Below are 21,417 nucleotides of genomic sequence, written 5' to 3'. Positions count from 1 at the left end.
TAAGGAATGTTATAAACTAAAAAAAGGTAAGCAGTTTTAGGAGTGGTGAGCAAAATGCAAGAAGAATGGTGGGTTTAGGAACCCATTTTCTTTAGGCCAACTCAATCTATGTGTGGTGACAGACGTTTTACTGCATGGTAAAACATCTGTCACCGCAGGGACACACAGGAAACAACGGTTTCCCGTGTCCCTTTCACACTGCAATGCACCTGCCCGAGTGCACTGCCTGACATTGCAGTAAAAGAAGTACGTTTTTGTATACATCACATAAAGTTATCAAAAAAAAAACTGTGTGGTTCACTGAATTGTGCATCACACTGCCCACCTTGCGCAGCCAGCAACGCTAAAGCTCTGCTGCAGCTCTCCATATAGTATGAATTGACCCTTGGTCAGGGGTTCTCAATCGTCCAGAGGTCCATGGGTTCCGAGTGGATCTGAAGGAACCAAGGGCCAGATTCACAGCGGAGATACGATGGAGTATCTCAGATACTCCGTCGTATCTCTCAGAGTATCTATGCGACTGATTCATAGAATCAGTTACGCATAGATATCCCTAAGATCCGACAGGTGTAATTGCTTTACACTGTCGGATCTTAGGATGCAGTACCGCGGCCGCTGCTGGGGGGAGTTTGCGTCGTAAACCAGCGTCGGGTATGCAAATTAGGAGTTACGGTGATCCACGACGGTTTTTCGCGTTCGCTACGTTGCCGCTAGTCTAGTTTCCCGTCGCAAAGTTAGTCGTCGTTTTGGGTGCCTTAACTTTACACAGCAAACGTATTGCTGTATAAATATACACTAAAAAACCGCGCTAACACAACACCATAAATATAGGCAGCGGCTAGCGTGTGATGACAAGAAAATAAAACAATATAAAAAGCCGCGCCAAATAGCAGAATAAATGTAATAGTTCAACAGTCCACAGATAGTATAAGTAGTAGTGGATATTGGATTGATTCTCCAGCAGAGACAGAAACACTGTATTGATCAGAGGCTGATTTGTATGTAAAGATGTTGATTTTTCAATGCACCAGGTGACATGCATACAGTGTGTGAGATCCCACCACCGGAATTGTATATCAGCTTACCAGATAGCAAGCCTTTGGTGCAGTTGGCTATAACCCAGCCACGGCCTTTAAATCTCCTGGGCTCAGATTTCCAATCAAAAGACAGCTGAAGTTTGAAGTTGGTGCGTATTTCCGATTTAGGACGCCCCACAATTCATCAACAACCACAGTATACCGACAAGCGTAGCCCAATCCAGCTCACATGTAGACAGGAGAATAGAAAGGGACGCAATAGCGTGATATCGTAGGTATAACAAATTTATTAATAAAGTATTGTACTTACACTTAGGCAGTATAAACACAGCATATAAACAGATAAAACAAGCCGGCCGGCTTATGGAGCCCTCCTCCTAGGCGTGGTGACGTCACTGACGCTGCCTCCAGACGCGTTTCGTCCTATTGGACATTCTCAATGGGGGTAGGGCTAGCAGCAGTGTGTCACCTTATATAAGAGCCACTCAATGCAAAGGGAGGTCCATAGAAACTGACCCCGCCATCTTTGTTGAGGGAAAATTTTCCCATACAACCGCGCGCAACCTCGCGGCCTGGGAGGGAGTGTGAGGCGTTCCCCCAACGTTGTAACGAGGGTGGGATTGCTCTCTCTCCAGAATGTAAGAATAAAAAAATATAAAATAAGCCTAAAAACGTAGTCTTAATACCTACAATATAAAGAGGACAGAGGAACCAAGGGAAAACTAAATGTCCGGCACAAGACAAGAATCCCTTGACTCACTGTGGCCATCTTGTGGATAAATTAAGAATTCTTAAAAAAGAAAAAGAAATAAAATCGTCCTGATAATACCTGGTTTAGGAGGAATCAGGTTTTAAATCGGTTCTATCGATTATTTTAGTAGGAAATTCTCAGAAGCTCATATATAATTAAATACAGTCCTCATCCAAATTCATTTAATTCTTTTTATTACAAAAAATGTATGAGGCTTTATAGTGTACTAAAAACCATTAGAAAAATGATTGTAATATAAAAAATATACAAATACTGTGTGTAAAAAGAAAAATAAACTAGATCACAGGGCCTGTTGTAATACACACCCTATGGTCTGCGTGATCCAAGGGTCCTTAATGGCCCAACGGTATAATCTTAAATAGTGTATATAAATTAATCTATTTTTAGTGCTAATTTAAATAATTAACTTATATGAAAGTGAATCCATAAATATAGTGAAAAATTACATAAATACTAAATCCACCCGATTTAACAAAAAACTCGAGGGGGAAGGGCCACAGATGGCCAAAAAAACGTGTTAAAAATACATTATGAAAAATTCATATAGTGTGAAAAAAAGTTTAACTTTTTTTCACACTATATGAATTTTTCATAATGTATTTTTAACACGTTTTTTGGCCATCTGTGGCCCTTCCCCCTCGAGTTTTTTGTTAAATCGGGTGGATTTAGTATTTATGTAATTTTTCACTATATTTATGGATTCACTTTCATATAAGTTAATTATTTAAATTAGCACTAAAAATAGATTAATTTATATACACTATTTAAGATTATACCGTTGGGCCATTAAGGACCCTTGGATCACGCAGACCATAGGGTGTGTATTACAACAGGCCCTGTGATCTAGTTTATTTTTCTTTTTACACACAGTATTTGTATATTTTTTATATTACAATCATTTTTCTAATGGTTTTTAGTACACTATAAAGCCTCATACATTTTTTGTAATAAAAAGAATTAAATGAATTTGGATGAGGACTGTATTTAATTATATATGAGCTTCTGAGAATTTCCTACTAAAATAATCGATAGAACCGATTTAAAACCTGATTCCTCCTAAACCAGGTATTATCAGGACGATTTTATTTCTTTTTCTTTTTTAAGAATTCTTAATTTATCCACAAGATGGCCACAGTGAGTCAAGGGATTCTTGTCTTGTGCCGGACATTTAGTTTTCCCTTGGTTCCTCTGTCCTCTTTATATTGTAGGTATTAAGACTACGTTTTTAGGCTTAATTTATATTTTTTTATTCTTACATTCTGGAGAGAGAGCAATCCCACCCTCGTTACAACGTTGGGGGAACGCCTCACACTCCCTCCCAGGCCGCGAGGTTGCGCGCGGTTGTATGGGAAAATTTTCCCTCAACAAAGATGGCGGGGTCAGTTTCTATGGACCTCCCTTTGCATTGAGTGGCTCTTATATAAGGTGACACACTGCTGCTAGCCCTACCCCCATTGAGAATGTCCAATAGGACGAAACGCATCTGGAGGCAGCGTCAGTGACGTCACCACGCCTAGGAGGAGGGCTCCATAAGCCGGCCGGCTTGTTTTATCTGTTTATATGCTGTGTTTATACTGCCTAAGTGTAAGTACAATACTTTATTAATAAATTTGTTATACCTACGATATCACGCTATTGCGTCCCTTTCTATTCTCCTGTCTACATGTGAGCTGGATTGGGCTACGCTTGTCGGTATACTGTGGTTGTTGATGAATTGTGGGGCGTCCTAAATCGGAAATACGCACCAACTTCAAACTTCAGCTGTCTTTTGATTGGAAATCTGAGCCCAGGGGATTTAAAGGCCGTGGCTGGGTTATAGCCAACTGCACCAAAGGCTTGCTATCTGGTAAGCTGATATACAATTCCGGTGGTGGGATCTCACACACTGTATGCATGTCACCTGGTGCATTGAAAAATCAACATCTTTACATACAAATCAGCCTCTGATCAATACAGTGTTTCTGTCTCTGCTGGAGAATCAATCCAATATCCACTACTACTCATACTATCTGTGGACTGTTGAACTATTACATTTATTCTGCTATTTGGCGCGGCTTTTTATATTGTTTTGTATTGCTGTATAAAGTATGGCCGTCGTTCCTGCGTCGAAATTTAAAAATCCATGTCGTTTGCGTAAGCCGTCCGGGAATACGGAATTATGCTACGCGCGTCGCCGTTCGGAAAAATGACGTCACTGCGCGCAAAGCACCGTGGGAATTTCAAAACGGAGAATGCGCAGTAGGTCCGGCGCGGGAGCACGCCTAATTTAAATGGCACACGCCCATTTAAATTACGCGGGCTTACGCCAGAGGCCGCCGGCGTAATTTTTCACGCAAGTGCTTGGTGAATCAGGCACTTGCGATGAAAAATTGCGGCGGTGTAACGTATCTACGATACGTTACGCCACCACGATTCTACCTGAATCTGGCCCTAAAATTGTGGGGATTGAGAAACCTAGATGGGTGAAATGGCTGGAGATGTCCAGGTTGCTTGTGCCCGGTCCTTTCCAAACCAATGTAGTTGGTAAATATATGAGGAAACCTGAAACCACATATGTTTTACATTAAACATAGAGTAAAGGATAACATTTAGATATCAAGGAAGAGAAGCCTATTTCAGATGGCAGTTCCCATGATGTAGCAGGAAGTGGAGTAAAGGCAATTTTTGGAATGGTTGGGTGCATTAGGTAGTTTGGGGAATCTGATAAGTTGTAGATGTGCAAATAACTGTCACTGCCATCTACTCGGTTGTTAGAGGGCAATGAGTGTGCTGTTGGAATCTTTTCATGGATGTGACAGTTTCATAAATTTGTAAGTCTGTGGGCATAGTCATTATTGTGTCCCATTTGGTGATGCGAGGACAGGTCATGTACAGGTCTTTACAGAATGAGGATAAGGCTAGGTTCACATTGGTGTGGTCCAATTTTAATCCAACTTTCAGTGCAATTATGTAGTGCAACTTTGACATTACTTTGAAGTGGTTTGCATATTTTATGGGGCCAAAATCATCCTGGAATCACACTAAGGTAGTACAGGAATATTTTCCAAAATTGTGCCATGCTGAGTTGCATTGATGTGAATGGGCACCATTGAAAACAATGTGATTTCCATGCAATTCTGTGCCACTCAAGTTGCATCTAAAATTGCACTAGTGTAAGAATGGAGATTCTTCCATTCTGTGATGAGGCTGTATAGGAAACCCCATTTGTAGCTGATATGATTTTCTCAAAGTGTTGTTAGTAGAGGCTGCAGTAATCTGCATTATTGCAGTTTATACCAGGATGGATCAGGAAAGATTTGCAGTTATGTCCTATCTACTATATTGCACACATTATGGGCTTTGATATTATTTAGACTTTTAGTTCAAAGCTGTGGATTTACGTAATCTGGATTATAAAATGGTGGGAGGGTGCAACATTGTCCAGCCCGTCTGTGCCATTCGCCCGCAGTAAATCTACTGTGGGCGGGAGGCAAGCAGTTAATGTGGGTAGATGGGTGAAGCAGTATATTGGTGTGGGGATGCATTTAACATACATACTTCCTCCAAATTGTGTAGTCATTTGGCTCGGTTTTAGAAAGCCATAAGATTTTCTGGGATCATTAATTGAGGTTGTTTAGAAAGGTGTAACATTTTAGAGGTTTAAAGTATTTCTGGGGTTCCAAAGAAGAAAGAGTAAGCTGGCATAAGAAGTGCCTGCTGCCCCATGCAATGCTGAAAATATATTCTCCAGGTCTTAAAGCGGTAGTTCACCCTCACTTACATCATTTTTCCATCGAGACAGGCATTGTAGCGCGAGCTACAGTATGCCTGTCCCGATTTTTTTACCCCCGTACTCACTGTGTACTTGTACATTAAAGATTTTGGCTCCCGCGGGGAATGGGCGTGCCTATGGAGAGGGAGGATGATTGACGGCCGGCCCTGGCACGTCACTCTCCCCGAAGACAGCCGGAGTAGGTCTCGGCTCTTCACGGCGCCTGCGCACAGGCTATGCGCAGGCGCCGTGAAGAGCCAAGCCTATTTCGGCTATTTCCGGAGAAGCGTGACGCGCCAGAGCCGGCCGTCAATCATCCTCCGTCTCCATAGGCACGCCCATTCCCCGGTATCTTCGATGTACGAGTACAAGGTGAGTACGGGGGTAAAAAAATCGGGACAGGCATACTGTAGCTCGCGCTACAATGCCTGATTTTATGGTAGAAGAAAATTTTTTTTTTTTTTTTTGCGTTCATAGGGTGAACCCCCGCTTTAAGTTGACTGTGTGAAGAGATCCTGCTGTCGGGGGGCTGCTGCAGCTCACCAAGCTTCTGGAAACCTCTTCTGAAGCAAAGAAGAGAGGGTGTGTGTCTGGAGCACCACAAGGTTGATTATTAAAGGGGGTTATGCTGGGGATGATACCCAGTATCTTAAGGCAGTGTGGAGGTGTCCCAGTGGGAGCAGGCACTATATAGGATCACTTCTATCCCTTACAGATGTTCCTTGGCAAGCGCATTGGGAGGAGCCCAATCATCACATCATCGTGCTGCTGCCCTGAGGGCGGCAATGCTATTTGTGTCTGTCTTAGTTTTAAACATTGTGAGCACCTTTTTGTGAATTATAAATGTGTTTCTTAAGGCAGTATTACACAATGTAGCTCATTCTTTGTTTTCTCTTCACGGCAATAACATGTGAATGATGCTATGAGAAAGTGTGAACTGGATTGTGAACATTTAAAAGGGATAGAGCTCCTATTATTGGGCTTTGGCCATATAAGATCTGCCTGCATGTTCTACAGGGTTTGACTCTAAATAACACTAAATGGAAGTTTAAGAGACCGTTCAGGTTAGGCAAGTTTTTTTTGGGTCCTTCACTTTCTTGTTTTTGCTCATTTCACACATGTAGGCCATTCGCTTGATCAGTTTAGTCACATTTTTTAAAAGAAACATTGGATGAAGTTTTCATCAGTTTTTTTTATCCATTTTTACGTCTGCCAGCTTTTTCGTCCGATGTGTTATTTTTATCTTTTTTATTGCATTTTTGAACAACAACAAAAAAAAAAGAGAAAAACAACAGGGGCATAAACAACATATCAGTTAGTGCTTAACAAATATCCGTATGCTTGGCCTGTAGAATGAACAATTCATGACTATAGATATGCGTACTCGGACACAGCATTATATCCAGTATGTCAGCCGTCTCCTCAATCATCGGAACCAACTATTCCGTGATCAGGCACATAAATCCTCCATTTCCCCGTATTGGCGAAGTACCTAGAAGCTAAAACATAAAAATCCAATCCGTAACCCCCTTCACCTGACAATCAAGCCGTAGTAGGTTCGGCTAGCCATATACACCAGATGTTATCATATTTCAAGGGGCAACCTCTATTTACATATGTATCCTTATACAGGGGAAAGCTCTCGTTTACGAGACGCTTCCATTGAGCCAGAGAAGGCACTGAGGGATTCTTCCAGTGCATAGCTATATTTTTCCGAGCATAAAAGAGTAATAACTCAAAAGTTCTGCAGCATACTGCGCCAAAAAGCGGCACCTTCTTGCCGTCTTACATTCACCTGAATCTGAGTCATAAAGGCTTGGTAATGCACCACGCATGAAGCGCTTACTATCCTGGGTAGGGTGTACTCTAAAAGAAACAGGGGGAAACACTCTCTTTAAACCACAAGCCTGAATAATAACCTGATGAATCAACATTGAAAACAGTTGATTTAGATGCTGCCTGCCTTTTCCTGGAGCCTCCTGGTAGCGCAACAACATCAGTTTTCCATATCCGAGCAGCCGCTTTAGATAGGCCTTGACTTTTCTTACTCTTAGAACCCTTTCACACTGGGGCGTTTTTCGGGCGTTTTTTAGGCGCTTTGGCGTTTAAAAAAAGCCTGTAAAGCGCCTGAAAGAAGCCTCATCTGCAATCCCAATGTGAAAGCCCAAGTGCTTTCAGAGGCCTTTCACACTGCCAGCGCCCGAAAAACGCTGGTAAAGCGCTGCTAAGACCCCTTTCACACTGAGGCGCTTTGGCGTTAAAAAAAGCTTCCTCAATGGGAAGGGGGCTTTAGGAGCGGTGTATTAACCGCTCCTAAAGCGCTGCAAAGAAGCTGCATGCAGGACTTTTTTTGACGCCCTGCCAGCTCAGCGCCTCAGTGTGAAAGCACTCAGGCTTTCACATTGGGATTGCAGATGCAGCTTCTTTCAGGCGCTTTTTTTAACGCTAAGACCACTTTCACACTGGGGTGTTTTTCAGGCGCTTTAGTGTGAAAGCACTCGAGCTTTCACATTGGGATTGCAGATGCAGCTTCTTTCAGGCGTTTTACAGGCGCTTTTTTTAACGCTAAAGCGCTTGAAAAATGCCCCAGTGTGAAAGGGCCCTAAGGAGAGATAACCATTTTAATAGCCAATCTGAACACTGCCCACCCATTTCTAGGGTCTTCTGGCAGCACAACAAAATGTCAGTTTCCTATATCTGAAACCTTCAGATAGATTTTTAACTGCTCATCTTAACTCTCATCTATATTGAGAGAAAAGCAATAACTTTTCCTTCCGCAGAACAAGGTTCTGGAAAAAAGAAAGGCAAGAATATCTTGATTCAAATGAAAACTATATCCTTCTAGGAAATAAGGCTGGGTGAGAATTTAACATCACACTATCCTTAAGAATAATTAAGTATGGCTCTATACAAAGAAAGTTGCCAATACTGAAACGCTCTTGCGGAGGCTACCGCAACCAAGAACACCAATTCCCTTGTTAGAAGGATGAAGGGAAATATGGTGCATCGACCCAAGGTGCTGACCTTGTAAGCCGACAAAACTAGACTCAATCCCCCGAGCACAAGGGTAACCTAACTGGTGGACTTATACCAGTTACCCCTTGTATAAAGGCCCGGATCAAAGAGTGCGAAGCAAGCGACCTTTGAAAATACTGACAAGGCTGAGATCGGATCCTTGATGGAACTTAAGGCTAGCTCCATCTCCTTTCCCAATGTAGGAAGGCAAGAATTTTACCTATGACATACTTCCAAGGATGCCACCCCTTGGTTTCACACCAGGAACATGTGCCTTACAGATCCTATGATACCTGGTCCTGGAGGCCAGCTCTCCTGTATGAATCAAGGTAATTTGCCTCAGATTCTGAAAGCCCTGATCCTTTAAGAATGCGGGCTATAACAGCCAGACCATTAATTCCCATGTTTGCAAGACGGGATGGAATACCGCCATGCGAAGTAGGCCTGGACAAGATGTAAGGGACCCTGGGTCCTCTAGTACCACCCTTACTATTCCTGCACAGTAAGGTCGTCTGGGTTATGCCGGAGCAATTAGGCCAGCTTCCGTTCCCCTCTGATGTTGCATAGAAGCCACGAAAGTCGCGGCACTGGGGGAGAGAACACATAAACCAGTAACAACTTGTCCCAAAGGGTCACTAACACATCTGTCCCGCATGCGAGTGGATCCTTTGTCCTTGACACAAAGCTGTTCAATCTCTTGTTGAACCTGGACGCCAATACATTTTATGTACAGGGTACCCTTTCTCTGGCATTTGGTCAGAAAAAAGTCGGGGTGTAGAGGTCATTCTCCCAGGAACAATTGTTGACAGCTCCAGAGAATCGCCTGCCAATTCTGCATTCCATGAAATGATGATTGTCAATAGGCAAGGCACAAGCTCCTCTGCCCAAACCAGAACATGGCTTACTTCCCTCTGGCTGCGTGAATTCTAGTGCCTCCTTGGTAAACAAAGTAAATCACTAGTGTGGCATTGTCGGATTGTACTCTGACAGAACAATCCTGCAACCTAAACGTCCAGGCCCTTAAGCCAGATGCTCCAGAATGCTGACGGATAAGGCTCACTTGGAGCTTGACCACTTCCCCTGGGCAGTGTGGTCTCTTCCAGGCCTGGCCTCCATCCCTAGAGGATTAAACTCCAGCATATCCCTGGGACCAGACTCTTTGGATAATGCTAGGTTAGGATCAACTCGTTCCAGGCCGACAGAATAATGTTTATATCAGCCTTGAATGAAACTGAGCATAGGGAACCGCTTTGAATAAAGCCACCATCTTCCCTAGCACCTTAAACAAAAGGCAAATTCAAGGAACTGTTCCTTGCCTTGACCACGTAGACCAGCTTTCTCATAGCGCTGATCTTGTCTGAGGCCAAAAAAAACTCTCCTTTTTGGGCTGTGTCCCAAACATTCTAAGCTTCTTAACAAATGAAAGAATGTACCTTTAGACTGGGATCCTAACCCAGGAGTTCCAGATACTTGACCATGCTGGGCACACTTGGGTCCAGCCATGCTACTGACCGATCTATCAGCAGGAGTTTGCCTCGGTATGACATTACTGCTATACCCTGGGCCTTTAGACCTGCTAGAGGCGGGCCCTAGCACCCTGTAAACCTGGGCACGGTGGCTAACCCAAGGGGCAAGACCACCAACTGGAGAAGGTGCTGTTCCCCTGCGAAATGCAGACTACCTCTGCAGCCCCATGTAAATAAAACACACATGCAAATGGCCCCCCATACGTGTATGTGGCAAGTGTTAAAGCCATATGCCTCTATTGAAGCGTGTGTTCATGGAAGCATGAATTCATACAAATATGTTTTAGGCAAAACATAAAAAAGGTGCGCTGTATACACGCATACATATAGCATGTGTGCTATGGAACGGGCATCTTGCAAGCAAGCATGCGTTTACGAACGTGTTATGCAACATTGCGCAACATGTACCCATGCAGACACTTATTCCTATGTAAACACAAGGAATCCTGCATAATTAAGGAAACTTAAATTATCATGTCTCATTATGCAACCATGCAAAATCTAGGCAAACATGCAACTTTAAGCAATCATGCCTCCTTATGCGATTCAGCAATTTTCATGAGATCAAACATCTTATGCATTATAAGCACTACTGTGTGGACAAGTACCCTTGTGTGACCAAGGACTCTTGTGTGATCAAGCACCCCTGTGCGATCCAGCATCTTTATGCAATTAAGCATTTTAATGCGATTTTAGACATTTCTGTGAAAACAAGCCTCTCTGTGTGACCAAGTATCCTTGGGTAATCAAGGACTTGTGTGATCCGGCAACCTTGTGTGATCCAGCATCTTTATGCAATCAAGCATTTTTATGCGACTTTAGGCATTTCTGTGAAAACAAGCCTCCCTGCGTGACCAAGTATCCTTGGGTATTCAAAGGATCGCGTGATCAGACAACCTTGTGTGATCCAGCATCTTTATGCAATCAAGCATTTTTATGCAATTTTAGGCATTTCTGTGCAAATAAACCTCTCAGTGCGACTTAAGCACTTTAATGGGAGCAAGCATCCTCATGCGACTATGTAAAAAACATGTAAACCCATACAAACAGAAACATGTATCAACAATAAACATGTTCTGTTACTTGTTTTTACCCCACATGCATTTTGAACATTTTAAACTCATGTATTTTATGCAAACATGTGGACTGTTAAAGAGGAAGTTATCCTCTGCAGACGTGTGTTTCCGCAATCATGCGATATAGCTGTTGTGTGTTAGCAATGTGCACCAGCAACTGTGCATCCCACAGTTGTGCGTTTGGTTAGCCTGAAGCCAGCACTAGGATGAGGACCCTATGGAGGTTTTTTCTAGCAACCTATAGTAATTTTTATTTTATTCTAAAAAGGAGGAGACAGAGGCTTTGGCTGGCTAGGCTGAGGATAAGTTATATGCAGTATGAATCTCCAAAAAAGACTGCAGCTGCAACTCCAGAACTTGTGAGGCTTCTGATAGCGCCTCCTTGTTAGGCTGCACCTGCTCCCTGTCATCTGACAGTGAACTTTCATCCTCAGGTCTTTTAATCCTTTTGTTTGAGGATTTAGAGCAGGGAAAGGGGCACACCCCGGTTTCTGCTTCTTGTGAGGATGCTGCGAATATAGCAGTTAACCTCTTATAGACCAACAAATGCAATGCAAAAAACGTCCAAACAGACATATGCTGCAATGTTGGGGGAGGCTACAATGCCCGACAGGGTCGATGGCTCAACCTGTGGGCTGCCTCAAATCTCTACAGGGGAGGATGGTATCATGCAGGCATGATAAGGGCCAACAGATACAGGTGGCGATACCCAGGTGCCCTTTTATATTCCTCCCCCTGAACCTTTTCTACAGGGAGACGCAAGTCCTAAGCTTAAAAGCAGAGGAACTTAACACAGGTGCATCAACAGCTGAACTTAGTCTAGCAAAAAAACAATGCCTGCTAATCTGCACAGCTAGATGCTGAGTAGGAGTCTTAGGTATATCTGTATCCAACACACACACACACACACACACAAGGTGCTTACGTGCCCCAAGCTGCTGTGTCCCTCTGGCTTTACAGAGCTCCGACGTCTGAGCTTTTTTGAAGGACCCGCCCTGCGTCTGCACCATGAGCCGGCGAGCGCCAGCAGCAACCACATCATCCCCCACCTACAAAATGGCGCCCCCTCGTGCACGCGTGCGTAGGGAAATGGTGGAGGCAGGGGGAGAGAGAGATCCCCAAGGAGCGCCATGGACCCGGACTACGAGGGACTCCCACACAACTGTTGCAGAGCCTGAAGCGGAGGAAGTGAGCCGCTTAACAGACCGGCTAACACTAAGCTTTCATTCCAGGAGAGCGTGGTAAGCAAAACACCAGGTATGTCTCTTTACTGCCTCTAGTGGCCGAAAACAGATAAGACATGGAGCTACTCATGGAAGACAATCCTTAAGGTATTTACCTAGGATTGTCTTCACTTGCATTATCCCAAGCTGCAGGCTACTGCTGAGCACAGACAGACCCAATCTTCACCCATCACCGTGGGTTAAGTCAACAGACCTTCAGGGACCGGGATCCAAGACAGGGTTTCCACTCCCCTGAACCTGTACCGCATCCTGCCAGAAATCTTTTGGTATGTGGTTATAACCAAAGTACTGAAACCCAGGATCCAGCCCTCCGAAGAGATGCATTACAGGCAAAAACCTTGTGCTTCGAGGTACGAGGCCCCAGGTACCATCCACTTTGGCCCAAGGAACATTGGACTGATCTAGTTTTTATAGAGGCTATTTAAATCTAGCATGGATCCCTCCAGTGGAGCTCCTCAGAGCACATCTTCACTCGTGACCAACATCTTAGACACTGGTGAAAAAAAACAACTGAGGTGCTCCCAGTATGGGAGGGGTTATATAGGGAGGAAACTTACTATCTAATTGATTACACCAGTGTCCAGCACCTGAAGGTGGAATATAACCCACTTAGTAATTACTAGGATCTGTGTCCCGTGATGTACGATAAAGAAATAAGGTTTTGATCCCTTGCAAACAGAAGCGGATGATCATCCATTTACATCTGTTTTTCCATAGAGATGCATTGATTGGAATGGATGTGTGAAAGGGGCCCAATTGTTTTGGTTCCAGCTAGAATGGGTTAACAGCAGGCTAGGATCAGAGCACACTGTGAAAGCACCCATTTTAAATTATTTGTTCTAAGAGATCATAACATTGTAACAATGTATGCATTTGGGTTCTCATCGTATAATATGTAGTCATATGCATTATTTTTAACATTTGCACTGTCCTTATATTTCATGTATGTGTCTTTTTCTATAAAAAAATTTTTTATGCATCTCTATTGTTTACTGTGCAGTTAAAGTCCGAAAAGGGTTCACGTTTGGGTTCCCTTTTTCCCCCCAACATTGTAACAACATACAGATGTATGATATTAAAGCGGGATTCCACCCGCGATTTTATTTTTTGGAAAAGTCAGCAGCTACCAACGCTGTAGCTGCTGACTTTTAATAAGGACACTTACCTGTCCTAGTCGCCCGCGATGTCTGTCCCCCGACGGCGATCGCTCAGTCCTGGCACCTCCATCCTTACTAAGGGAAACAGGCAGTGAAGCCTTAGGGCTTCACTGCCCGTTTCCTACTGCGCATGCGCGGCGATTTGTGAATGGGCGGCTGCCTCCTGGGATACACACAGTTCCCAGAAGGCAGCGCGGCTCATTCACCAGACAAAGGACAAAGCACCGCCGCGGTGGAAGAGGCAGAAGAGATACTTCTGCATAGCAACCACCCTTTCAGGTGAGTATAAAATATTTATTTTTTTATATTAAGATTTTTGGGGTTAAAACCCCCCAAAAAAAAAAAATGGGTGAAGCTCCACTTTAAGTACTGGGTTTAACCACTTGGCACCCAGAGGTCATCACATGACGTCCTGAGTTTTGTGGTGGTATATCTGAATGATGCCGCTACAGGCATCATTCAGATATCGTCATTTTCAGCCGGTGATTCCCTACACCATAGGAACAATCATAGTGGCTGTTCCACCGCTTGATCGTTCCAATGGGCGACAAAAGAGGACGTCCCCACCCCCCGCTGCCCTCCAGTGCTTCTACCGGCTCACCGTTGCGATCCGCGAGTCGGAGAATGGATTCGCCGGCCGCGGGTGCTAATCATCCAGATGGTCGCCGGAGTCTCTGTGGCCCCAAACAAAATTGCCATCCTTTTTTCCCCACAAATAGAGCTTTCTTTTGGTGGTATTTTATCACCTCTGCGGTTTAATTTTTGCTATAATAAATATCCCCCAAAAATATATAAAAAAAGTTTTTTTCCTCAGTTTAGGCCGATGCGTATTTTTACATATTTTTGGTAAAAAAAACGCAATAAGTGTTTGATTGGTTTGCGCAAAAGTTATAGCGTTTACAAAATAGGGGATAGTTTTATACTTTTGACACATTTTTGGGACCATTGTCATTTTCACAGCAAAAAGTGCTATAAAAATGCACTGATTACTATGAAAATGACACAATGGCAGTGAAGAGGTTAACCAGGAGGGGGTACTGTAGGGGTTAAGTGTGCTCTAAGGGAGTGTTCTTACTGTGGGGGGGCGTGGCTGTGCGTGTGACATCACTGATGGTCATTCCCTAAAACAGGGAACAGACAATCAGTGACAGCCACACTAGGAAGAACGGGGAAATGTTTGTTTACACTTACCTCTCCCCGTTCTTACCTCTCCCCCGTTCTTAAGCTCTGTGACCCGATCGCAGGACACCGGCGGCGATCGGGTCTGCGGGTCCCGTGGGCACAGTCACGGAGAACAGGACCAGGTCGCGAGCGCCCAGCCGGCAGGGCGCGTGCGAGACCCACGGTTGGGCTCTTAAAGGCGACGTACAGGTACGTGATTGTGCCCAGCCGTGCCCTTCTGCCGACGTATATCGGCGTAAAGGGGTCCTTAAGTGGTTAAAGCAAAAAACGTTTTTTTACCTAAAAAAAACGCGTTTGAAAAATTGCTGTGCGAGACAAAAAGTTGCAATTTTCCTAGCAAAAAAAATATGATTTTTACATGTAGGAGCGAAGTGTCAGAATTGGCCTGAAGTGGTTGATTTGGTTGCAGTATCAACAATACATTGCAATTATATGATGTCATGAGAATGGACACTGGAAAGAATGTTTTCAGTAAATTTTATTTGTTTATGTTGATCAAACTTTTTAGTACATTTCATATTTAACAAAATCAGCAGATTTCTGGTTGGCGCATCTTAACTTTGGTCTTCATTGGAAGAGTAACATTTGCAGCAAAGGGTCAGGTTTTCCTAAAAAACTTGTAATAAACCAATCCAGCAAGAATGGCAAGTTCCAAGATGAGGATGATGGAAAGCAAAAGCTTGTTTGTTGCAATTCTAGAAAGGAACACACAAAAGTTTAAAGAGAGCAAAACATGTCCTCAAAGTCATTCTGTACACTTTAACCACTTCAGCCCCGGAAGGGATTTTATCCCCTTAATGACCAGGCTATTTTTGCGATACAGCACTGCATTACTTTAATGGACAATTGCGCAGTTGTGCGATGCTGTAACCCAAATAACATTTATAATATGGGAACAACTGCGCTAAGGAAGATGCAAGGATCGGATTAATAAGCAGCAATTAAAGTGTATATAAACAAAACATATGAAAAAAAGGAGATAATTGCGCTAAACCAAAATTGTTTGATTCATGTGAAAAAACAAACATGTGTGGGCATCAGCCCAAAATCGTGTATCATATATGACTGTGACAACACTCCAATGATACAAAACAGGTGTGCTAATGACCCAGAACCAGGAGGCCAAAACCACCCAACTCTGGGTGAATGAGGCGTTGTTGAACCCCAAGTGTCACAACACCATAATGTTCTCATAAACCATAACAGTTATAAACAAAAACAGATATAGATATAAAGTGATTCAGACATAAAGCCCATAAAGTCCAAAACTGAGTCTGAGTAAATATAAAGTCCGTGAAGAATTCAGATGAAAGAAGACACCCGTGTAAATTCCAGGGAGCTGATCCTGAGCACCATATGTGAATCCACCACCAATTGTGAGGCCGCTTACCAGAAATAAGGGTCCTGCCGGACCACAATCAGCATATCGCTCCACTATGGGGGCTAGATCATGTTGTAACACCACCAATGGAACTGGAGATTGATGTATCCGCGACAGAGTAAAGGATCATACAGGGCTCAGCAGCGGGTATATAAAAGAAAACAAAGCTCCACATAGCATAAAACCAAGGTGATTTATTTAAAACTAAATGAAGCAGGTAAAAAACTCACATTTGAGTAGACATAAATTGCATTGGCCTGTAACGCCGGCCGGACGTTTCCAGGAACAAGCCACTCGTGTTGAGAGTACAGCGATGAGGGGGATGACGTCAGCACGTCGCTCGCTCCGCCCGACGCGTTTCGCGATAGGTCACTTCGTCTTGGGGCACTAGACGAAGTGACCTATCACGAAACGCGTCGGGCGGAGCGAGCGACGTGCTGACGTCATCCCCCTCATCGCTGTACTCTCAACACGAGTGGCTTGTTCCTGGAAACGTCCGGCCGGCGTTACAGGCCAATGCAATTTATGTCTACTCAAATGTGAGTGCAATTTATCTACTCAAATGTGAGTTTTTTACCTGCTTCATTTAGTTTTAAATAAATCACCTTGGTTTTAAGCTATGTGGAGCTTTGTTTTCTTTTATATACCCGCTGCCGAGCCCTGTATGATCCTTTACTCTGTCGCGGATACATCAATCTCCAGTTCCATTGGTGGTGTTACAACATGATCTAGCCCCCATAGTGGAGCGATATGCTGATTGTGGTCCGGCAGGACCCTTTTTTCTGGTAAGCAGCCTCACAATTGGTGGTGGATTCACATATGGTGCTCAGGATCAGCTCCCTGGAATTTACACGGGTGTCTTCTTTCATCTGAATTCTTCACGGACTTTATATTTACTCAGACTCAGTTTTGGACTTTATGGGCTTTATGTCTGAATCACTTTATATCTATATCTGTTTTTGTTTATAACTGTTATGGTTTATGAGAACCTTATGGTGGTGTGACACTTAGGGTTCAACAACACCTCATTCACCCAGAGTTGGGTGGTTTTGGCCTCCTGGTTCTGGGTCATTAGCACACCTGTTTTGTATCATTGGAGTGTTGTCACCAGTGGCGGCTGGTGAAGTTTTATGATGGGGGGGCGCAATACCCCGCCCTTCCACATTTGGTCCCTCCCACTTCTCATAAGCCACACCCCTTATATAATCCACCACTCCGTCCCCTGTATTCCACTCAATGTCAGGAGTATACAGCTCAGCGTCACAGCACAGAGTATATAGCCCCAGCATCACAAATCATGGTATATAGCGCAGCCTTACAGATCGGTGCAAACAAACTAAAATATGACACTGTTAGTAATGAAGGACTCGAAATGGGCAGGAGATTACCAGAGACTGCGGACATACTGCACAAGATTACCAGAGACTGCGGACATACTGCACAGGATTACCAGAGACTGCGGACATACTGCACAAGATTACCAGAGACTGCGGACATACTGCACAGGATTACCAGAGACTGCGGACATACTGCACAGGATTACCAGAGACTGCGGACATACTGCACAAGATTACCAGAGACTGCGGACATACTGCACAGGATTACCAGAGACTGCGGACATACTGCACAGGATTACCAGAGACTGCGGACATACTGCACAAGATTACCAGAGACTGCGGACATACTGCACAAGAGTACCAGAGACTGCGGACATACTGCAGAAGATTACCAGAGACTGCGGACATACTGCAGGAGATTACCAGAGACTGCGGACATACTGCAAAAGATTACCAGAGACTGCGGACATACTGCACAAGATTACCAGAGACTGCGGACATACTGCACAAGATTACCAGAGACTGCAGACATACTGCAGGAGATTACCAGAGACTGCGGACATACTGCAAAAGATTACCAGAGACTGCGGACATACTGCACAAGATTACCAGAGACTGCGGACATACTGCACAAGATTACCAGAGACTGCAGACATACTGCAGGAGATTACCAGAGACTGCGGACATACTGCAGGAGATTACCAGAGACTGCAGACATACTGCAAAAGATTACCAGAGACTGCGGACATACTACACAAGATTACCAGAGACTGCGGACATACTGCACAAGATTACCAGAGACTGCAGGAATTACTTGTCCTGCGACTTGGGACTTAAATGTTGCATGACAAGTCGTTTCCAATGAGAACCGTTCATATCTGTGCGACTTCAAAGTAGTCCCTGCATTACTTTGGTCCCACTTTGATGCAACTTGAGGTCCGTAGACCTCGAGAATACACAGGCATTGCTTTAAAGGAGTTCTCTGAGCTAAAACTTTTAACCCCCGCTGTGCCCGGGCTGTAAAACTATACAAAATAAACTTTCACTTACCTGCCTACGATCCCCCGTTGTTCCGATATCGCCGTCCCGTTCTCCGGTCCCGGTCTCTTCCACTTCCTGGGGGTCGGTGACTCACAGTGCGCTCAGCCTATCAGCGGTCGCGACGGGACATTGCTGCGGCCGCTGATAGGCTGAGCGCACTGTGAGTCACCGACCCCCAGGAAGTGGAAGAGACCGGGACCGGAGAACGGGACGGCGATATCGGAACAACGGGGGATCGTAGGCAGGTAAGTGAAAGTTTATTTTGTATAGTTTTACAGCCCGGGCACAGCGGGGGTTAAAAGTTTTAGCTCAGAGAACTCCTTTAAGTCACATCAGAATTGCAGTAGAATTGTGCAACTTTCAGACTGCATTAGCCTGAAAGTCGCAAGATTCTGCCACAATTTTTTGGTGCGATTTTGCAGCGACTTAAAGCAATGCCTATGTATTCTGGAGGTCTATGGACCTCAAGTCACATCAAAGTGGGACAAAAGTAATGCAGGGACTACTTCAAAGTTGCACAGATATGAACAGTTCTCATTGGAAATCATCGGGTCCAACTTATCCTGCAACTTTCCAGTCCCAAGTCGCAGGACAATTTGCAAGCGGGGGGTGGGGTGGTGTTGACGGCCGATATTTTCCCTGCACATTAAGTATAAAAAAAGTTTGTTTTTTTAATAACTGGGGGGGGGGGGGGGGGGTGGGTGGTCTGGTGGGGTAGTGTTACCGCCCGCTATTTGTGCTGTAATGAATTTTTACATAGAAAAGAAATGTTGTTAATAAATGGGTAAATTAATTATAAAAAAAAGATTTTTTTAATAACCGTTATTGGAAAAATCTTTTTTTTATAATTCATTTACCCATTTATTAACAACATTTCTTTTCTATGTAAAAATTCATTACAGCACAAATAACACTACAGCGGGCGGTAACACTACCCCACCAGACCACCTCCCCCCCCCAGTTATTAAAAAAAAAAAAAAATTTATACTTAATGCTAAATTGAATCAAATATAAAAAATAAACTGTTAATAAGCTTAATATATTTAACTAATATAAAATAAAATATTAAAAAATTAGATAAAAAAAAGTTTGAATAAGCGGGGGGGGGGGGGCCGCCGCCGAATATTAGATGCAAAAAATGACTTTGAATACCCGGGGGGGGGGGGGGGGGGGATATGGTGCCGCCGAATACTAAATAGAAAAAAAAGTTTCAATAAGCGGGGGGGGGGGGGGGGGGCCCGGCCGGCCGCCCGCCGAATACGAAAATAGTTTGTGGAAATCGCGGGGGGGGGGGTTGGATGCTGTGAAGCGGCCGCAGATGTCCCCGACGTCACTTCCTGTTTTCCCAGTGACGTCGGAACAAGCACAGAGACGGGCGGGTGCACACAGACAGTGTATGCACCCGCCCGGCCATAACAGTACACTCCATCGCGCCGGAAGCGAGTGGCGCGATGGAGAACGCCACAATGGCATATTTTTTGTGCCAATGTAGCGCCGCGTCTGCAATCCCGTGATTGCACAGACGTGGCGCTACTCCAACAGCACTGTTCCCGGCGTCCGGCGCGCGGACACAAAGCACATAAAGCCCGTTTTTGGGGAAAAAAAAATCTTAAAGGGACAGACTTAAAAAATTTTTTTTTTTTTTTTTTTTTTTTACTGACTGTGGGATGGGGGGCGGCGCCCGGGCGCCCCTATGGACGGGCCGCCACTGGTTGTCACAGTCATATATGATACACGATTTTGGGCTGATGCCCACACGTTTGTTTTTTCACATGAATCAAACAATTTTGGTTTAGCGCAATTATCTCCTCTTTTTTTCAAATAACATTTATGTTTTTTTTTTTCCCCCACAAAGAGCTTTCTTTTGGTGGCATTTGATCACCGCTGCGTTTTTTATTGTTTGTGCTATAAACAAAAAAGACCAACAATTTTGTAAAAACAAAAAATAATAGTTTTTACTTTCTGCTATAAAACATATCCAATAAAAAATATCTAATTAGTTCATCAATTTTGTCCAATATGTATTCTGCTACATATTATTGGTAAAAAAATCCCAATAAGCATATATTGGTTGGTGCAAAAGTAATACCGTCTACAAAATTATGGCATAGATTAAGAGCCGGTTCACACTGGGGCGACTTGGGATCCGACTTGAAGCCGCCTCAAGTCGTCCCATGTCGCGCTGTCGAGAAAAACAATGCAAGTGAATGGGAGCGGTGTTAATACACACGACTCAAGTCGCTCCGACTTCAAAAGAAGTTCCTGTACTACTTCAATCCGACTTGTAGGCGATTTGTACCCATTGATTTCAATGGAAGTCGCCTCCAAGTCTGATCCAAGTCTGATCACTGTCTTAACTGAAGCGACTTTCCAGGAAGATAACATACATTTCTCAGGCAAACCTCTCCCTCCCCTAGAGCTGATTGTTGTTTGATTGGCCACTGGAAAGTCTCCTGTTCTGGAGACGACTTCAAGTCGTGTTGTAAATCGCCCCAGATCGCCCTGTGGTTCATGCTCAAGTCGTGTCGGAGTCGCCTCTGAAAGTCGTGCTGGAAGTCGTGTCGCCCTAGTGTGAACCGACTCTTAGGGACTTCTTTATTTTTCATATTTTTTACTAGTAATGGCGGCGATTAGCAACTTTTAGCAGGACTGCGACATTGCGGCAGACAAACCTGACACCAAGTGACACTTTTTGGGGATCAGGGACACCAATACAGTGATCGGAGCTAAAAAAAAAAATGCACGGTCACTGTATAAATGACACCGGCAGGGAAGGGGTTAACAACAGGGGTGATCAAAGCGTTAATTGTGCTCTTGGGAGTGATTTCTAACTGTGTGGGGGATGGCTTAGCTAGAGGAAGAGAGTTCTGCGTTCCCAATTAGCAGGAAGACAAGACC

The 21,417-nt window shown here is 44.1% G+C and overlaps 1 protein-coding gene across 2 annotated transcripts in view; it reads right to left on the bottom strand.

Moving 5' to 3' along the window:
• Positions 1-15,220: 15,220 nt before the first annotated feature.
• The window catches only part of VTI1B (vesicle transport through interaction with t-SNAREs 1B), a 77,587-nt gene continuing 71,390 nt past the window's right edge, over positions 15,221-21,417 (bottom strand). Inside the window, exon 6 of one of the 2 annotated variants that reach the window (XM_040333164.1) lies at positions 15,221-15,455. In XM_040333164.1, coding sequence (XP_040189098.1) covers positions 15,359-15,455 — 97 coding nt within the window. In that variant the 3' untranslated portion in view covers positions 15,221-15,358. The remainder of the gene's footprint in view (positions 15,456-21,417) is intronic. The other variant, XM_040333165.1, reaches the window with a different exon arrangement.

The sequence above is a fragment of the Rana temporaria genome, chromosome 13 (genome assembly GCF_905171775.1).
Source record: "Rana temporaria chromosome 13, aRanTem1.1, whole genome shotgun sequence".
Lineage (NCBI taxonomy): Eukaryota > Metazoa > Chordata > Amphibia > Anura > Ranidae > Rana > Rana temporaria.
The sequence above is the reverse complement of the archived record's forward strand: the minus strand, read 5'-3'. Positions and strand labels throughout refer to the sequence as shown.